This window comes from Ursus maritimus, unplaced genomic scaffold (genome assembly GCF_017311325.1).
Source record: "Ursus maritimus isolate PB19 unplaced genomic scaffold, ASM1731132v1 scaffold_1, whole genome shotgun sequence".
Classification (NCBI taxonomy): Eukaryota; Metazoa; Chordata; class Mammalia; order Carnivora; family Ursidae; genus Ursus; species Ursus maritimus.
In genome coordinates this window covers 44,561,874-44,568,045 of record NW_024423343.1, presented here as the reverse complement: position 1 = coordinate 44,568,045, position 6,172 = coordinate 44,561,874, and the positions used below count along the sequence as shown (strand labels likewise).

Here is a 6,172-nt window from a genome sequence, read left to right as displayed (position 1 = left end):
AAGAGATGGGAGGATAGAGAAGTAAAGACATTTTTGGTTGTTGTGTTTTGTTTTCAAGAACAGTCAAGATTTGAGTATCTTTATATCCTGAGAAAAAGGAGAGACAGGGAAGCCAGGACAGACAGAGGGATGGGTTGATCAGGAAAACAATATTCCTGAGTTGGAGGAAGTGGCTAAGGGATAAAGTTGCCTCAAAGTCTTTAGACAGTATTTTTGGCTGATAAAGTGAGCATGTTGTTAAAGAAAAGGAGATGACACCAATTTTCCTGCATGAAGAATGTACCAACAGTCATATTAGCTGAATAGCAAACCTGTCACTCTTTACAAACAATCAGCCTTAATTTTCTTCCATTACTTTAATTACCTGTGAGTCAGAAAAATAAATATATTCTGAAAAGTCTAATTTTACTGTGAAACATGCAAAATAATCTCTGTTCATGTTCTTTGAGGAAAAACAAGTTTTTTCTTACTATTCCTCTCCAAAATGGTAACTCTCTTTCTTTTCTAGAATTGTATGATTGCACGTGTGTGTGTGTATTTTTTCCCCCTGAATGACAATCCAAGTGATGATTGTTTCATTCCTGGGTTACATCCTGGTCCAGACCAACCCAGATAACGATGATTTTGGTGGTATATTTACTGATTATTAATTTATTTTGCAAGATAGCTATTTATCATAGAAAACTTAATGAACTCTTACCCAGGAATAAAAGGCACTGCAGTGAACATAATAGTTGGCTGTCACTGTAGTTAAAAATACAAATTAACTTATACTCTTCAAAAATTTTTTAAGTTGCTATCAATTGCATTTGAATGGTGATATTTAAGAAGGTGCCTTACTTATGTTCAATTATTTGTTTCCAACTTATGGAATATATATTACTGATACCATGTTTTTATATAGTTTCTAATATTTTCAATTTTCTGATACAAATGGGAATTGTTTCTAGATATACCAAAAAATTCAATATCTTTTATATCTATCTAGAGTAGTGTTGTCACCATTTTTGCCATCATCTTTGAGGTCATTGTTGCAGGACTTTTCTGTTGCTTTCTTGCCAATAAACATTTGCTATGACTGGTTAAATCATATGGATTGCCAACGTTTAATCTAGAAAATGGCAAGTTCATATAATTCAACTGAATTTGTTGTTCATATATGTTCTCTATGCATATGGAATATTTAGCATTGTAGTGTGTCTACCTGAAATACTGCCTTAATTCACATTATTTTCATTGCAGGCGGGCAGTGTGACACCTAAGTCACCCTCCACTGACATCTTTGATATGATACCATTTTCTCCAATATCACACCCATCTTCAACACCTACTCGCAACGGCACACAGCCTCCTCCAATACCTAGTAGATCTACTGAGATTAGTAAGCTTTCTAAACAAATCAATATTCTTTGCTATATTTGTGTACATTTTAAATGTTTAATTGATACTTTATGGAAAATTACATATTTTAAGTTCACTAAAAGTGTTAATTACCAAAGAATTATGTTTATTTGTGCCAAATCAGCTAATCATATTTAAGTTTATAATTCAGAGTATACTACTAAAGACATCACTGTTGCATTTGAAACTACTTTATGAAAAATGATATTTTGGTATAGGGGTATTTCTATCAATACAAAGCATTTAAGTGTATTTTATTATATTAGGGATTATACTTCTAATGTTTTAATGGTTAAAAACAACTTGGCGGTAATTATTTTATATTTTTGACATGTTTAGTAGAGCTCAGTGTAAATTTTTTGTTACCATAGAGTATATGAATATTCTTAGTTAAAGAAATATATAAATATATCAATTCATGATGTGTTTATTTATTAACCGTATATAGGTGTTCTCTCTTAATATCTAAAATACTCTGCATGCATCAATTTTCTGATTTATCTTCTATACATTTGGAAGGAACATTAGAGTCTCTTGATGATGAATTAGAAAGCATCCAACAGATGCTCATTTTCAATGTTGTGATTGTATTTTGATCTGTGCCCTGTCACAGAAACATAAAGAATAGTCCAATGGCCATGCTCAGTCATTTTGTCCAAAGGGAAACTGAAGAAAAGAGAGTTTTACATATTATGCTTTATTGCATCCTCTCTGATTCACATTAAGACATTTTCAGTATAACTCTGAAGTTTTAGCTTGGGCTTAAAGTATGTCTATGGTATTAAAGTATGTCTTGGGCTTAAAGTATGCTTTAATTTATTGGTTTTCCCCGTTGAACTTACCAAAATATATTACACGTTAGATATTCAAGAAATTTTAGAGAATTAATTTGTAAATGCACAGTAATATCATTAGAAACTTTAAAAATCAGTTTACAAAAATATGTCAGTATTTTTACATAAGTGAAATATATATTTAAATTCCTTTGAATATATTTTGTGCCAATGCACAATATTTTTTCAGGAAATAATCCATAATATATATGCCATACTGTGTTTTTAGCAAATGTTGCCAATATCCTGATATCATAATAGGGTATTTTTTTTGTCTTTATGAGTGTCCCAGATCTCTTCCTTTACTGTTTTTTAATTCCTTGGACTTAACCACTGGTTTACTCATTCATTTATTTAGTCCAATGGGCATTTGTATAACATATATGCTAGACTTCGGTTATAAGCTGGAATTTGAAATATAAATTAGCTATGTATCTACAAAAGATTTTAATCCAAGTCAAAATATAAATTGAGAAGAAGAAATAGATTTGAAAATATTTAGAAGGAATAATCTATCACGTTGGTGATTGAGAGTTCATAATCAATTATGGTTCAGGATTTTAGACTGATTTTGTTAACAGGGAAAACTAGAGATAGAAAAGGTGGAAAGTGCATTCCATTTTAGACAATTGATAAATTCGATATGCCTTTGAAAAATCTAGGCAAAGATGCGTAAATGGTTTTAGGGAATTTTTTAATGAGAAACTGAAGTAACACCTTGCTACATTTTTTAATATCTGATGATCCTGAGGGCCAAAGTTCAGTAAGTACAATGAGCTACCTATCTGTGTCTAGAGAGGTAGATAGATTAGATGATAGATAGATAGATGATAGAATTCTAGATACCCCTATACCATATCTATCTATCTTAATAGCAAATGCTGTTGGAAAAATGGTACAGACAGACTTACTTGATACAGAATTTCCACAAACCTTTTCAATTTGTAAAAAACCACAGTATCTGTGAAGCATTATAAAGCAAAGCACAATAAAATGAGATATGCCTCTAATGAAAATCTCCATTCCTCTTGATCAGCTCTTCTTCCTTTTCATTATTCATTTCTTTTCACAAACATCTATCATGTGTAAAGCATTGTTGGGCGGGCTTGTGGTATAGTGGTAACCAAGGCAGTCCTCCAAAGCTCCTTTGTTCTCCAAGTTCTGATTTATTACCTAAGCAACATCAGACTGAGGAAAATAACAACAGTAATAATAACACCCCTCCCCATATAGAATACCTATGTATAGTATATCATATATATGTAATATTCATATAGGAATTGATTCAGAAGAAAGAAATTTCATAATTTAAAAATTTTTAAACAACAGGCCATAGTTTTATCAATTATAAACATCAATTTTAACTTTGACACTTCTTTAGTGGTTAAAAAATGCATACTTTAGAATATATGTTACAGAGAGCTTTTTGATATTCCATTATTGCTATTTTTAAAAAGAAATTTGTTTCTGGGATAGGAGACATTTTTAAAGAACCTGTCCCATTGTGTTTATTTAGGAAGGTGACATAATTTCATTGTACCTGAGATAATGTGCCTTCAACTCTCTCTAAGTAAATATGAGATTAAGTTATAATGAGCTATGAGTAAAACTATTCACCAATCTACCTCAGTCCCTCGTCTTGCATCACTATCTATTGTGTTACAAAGGCATCAGTAAATGGAATAGGGAAGTCTCAATAAGTAATATATTAATTGTAGTAAATTAAAATTGCTTCAGTAAAAATACAGGTATTGTAATATAGTAATTTCAAATGTTTGGTGAATTTGATATTGAGAAGTCTTAATTAAACACACAGAAGCCTCTCTGGATAATAATTCCTTATAACCAAACAGTTTTTAATATTGTCATAAAATGGATCTTTGCTTCTTTGTTGGTGTTTAACTAGTCTAAGCTCAGGAAAGCCCAGCATTAAAGTGTGTGTGGGTAGGCACTCATTTGGCCATGTGAGTAGTTCTTTATATATTCCTGCCTTTGAAACCTAACTCACCCCAACTTACTTCTTGTCATTTCATTTACTAAATTATTTTCTTCCTTTTAGAACGGGACCTGTTTGGAGCAGAACCTTTTGACCCATTTAACTGCGGAGCAGGGGATTTCCCTCCAGATATTCAGTCAAAATTAGATGAGATGCAGGTAACTGTTATAACAGATTGGCCTATAAATGGTTTATTTCTTTTTAATATGGGACACGGAGAATGTTATATACCAAAACTACCCTTTTCTTGAATTATTATCACTATAAAAACTTACTTGAAACAATTTCTTTCAAATATTAATATCCATTTAGTCCTAAAAATATTCCTACACATGATAAGGATAAGTTTTTATTTTGTTTTGTTTTTAATAGTGCAATTTACAATGGCAATAAGGTGGTTCTTTTTTTATACAAAATTACATGGATTCTAATGGTTCATTACTTTGAAATCCAAAAATTACAACGTAATTGTACTAGGTTTACAAGATTTCATCTCAGTTTTACCAGTTATGAAATTCAAATTGTGAATGGGTAGATGAAGGAAAATCTTAGTGAGAGTAAACTCAGTCTCTTTTAAAAGAGGCATTGTAGCATTGCAGCCATGGTTCGTAACTTCTGGACCCTTACTGGACAAGCCTGTACCAGTGACAACTTCTTCAGTAATGTAGTCCAGTTGGGTTTTCACTTCTCTCTCCCTCTTTTATTTTTCAATTTTTAGTTGTACTAGAAGTGTGAAGATACTGGTTTTAAAAAACTTTTTACAGTGGGCCATGATTAAGAAATAGTGTTAAGGGGCGCCTGGGTGGCACAGTCGTTGAGCGTCTGCCTTCGGCTCAGGGCGTGATCCCAGCGATCTGGGATCGAGCCCCACATCAGGGTCCTCCACTGGGAGCCTGCTTCTTCCTCTCCCACTCCCCCTGCTTGTGTTCCCTCTCTCGCTGGCTGTCTCTCTCTGTCAGATAAATAAATAAAATCTTTAAAAAAAGAAAAAAAAAAGAAAAGAAAAGAAATAGTGTTAAAAGCACCAGAAAAAAAAAATCTTCTCTTTATATTTGCCCTTACATTTTAGTGAAGTTATTATATCTTATTATTTATCGAAAAGACTATTTATATGGTAGAACATAGGCAAAGACCAATTACATGAAGCTGATGGAGAAGAGGCAGTGAAGAGAAGGAGTCATTCCCATTTACTAGGTGATTTATTCTCTGTGCTTCATTTCCTGGACAAAACAATTAACGGTGGATTCTGATCTTCTAACACTGGTGAAACACCCCTTCCTAGAAAGATAATATAAATATCCTTCCACCCATTTTGGACTACAGCTATGAAGCAGTCATCTTCTTTTCTAGGTTTTATGTGAATTTCCTTATTGTTCTGGATATAATAATGCCTGCATCTTGACACTTGGATTATTTAACACATGCCTTGAGATTTTCAAAGAATATGTTAAAAGAGAATTTCTTAAGTTGGGTGATGGATAATTTTGTTTTACATGAAAAAATGATTTTAAATCCTTTATATTGACTTAAATTGTAACATTTCTTAAATATTTACCAAAAAACTTACAAATAACTTATCCTTACAGCTCCTATACAACTATTAATTCAAAAATTATAAATTAATTAGAAGCAAAATTACAATACCTAATAAAATTCAAGTTAAGAACTTCAACAGGAAAGGTGATGTTCTTTGGCCGAAACCAAAACCACCGATGGCAAACTTCTATTGTTGTCAGCACATACCCTGTTTGGTGGTACAATTTCTCTCCCTCTTTTCTATATTTCAGATACTATGAAACTTTCACTCAAATGGTGCGTGATTATTTAGCAAGAATATTTTATTTATTTCATATGGAAGCAGTCCCTTTCCTTTTTCACAGTTTCAACGGTTAGGTTTGTGCCGCTTGGGACTAATGCTTTTGTAAGAACAAACACAAACATG

General features: G+C 32.1%; 1 protein-coding gene across 6 annotated transcripts in view; it reads left to right on the top strand.

Annotated features, from left to right (window-relative positions):
* GULP1 (GULP PTB domain containing engulfment adaptor 1) overlaps nucleotides 1–6,172 on the top strand; it is a 253,239-nt gene that overhangs the window by 240,378 nt on the left and 6,689 nt on the right. For all 6 annotated transcript variants that reach the window (XM_008687243.2, XM_008687247.2, XM_040643035.1 and 3 more), the window contains 2 exons: nucleotides 1,243–1,381; nucleotides 4,294–4,388. In XM_008687243.2, the coding sequence (XP_008685465.1) occupies nucleotides 1,243–1,381; nucleotides 4,294–4,388 (234 nt within the window). The remainder of the gene's footprint in view (nucleotides 1–1,242; nucleotides 1,382–4,293; nucleotides 4,389–6,172) is intronic.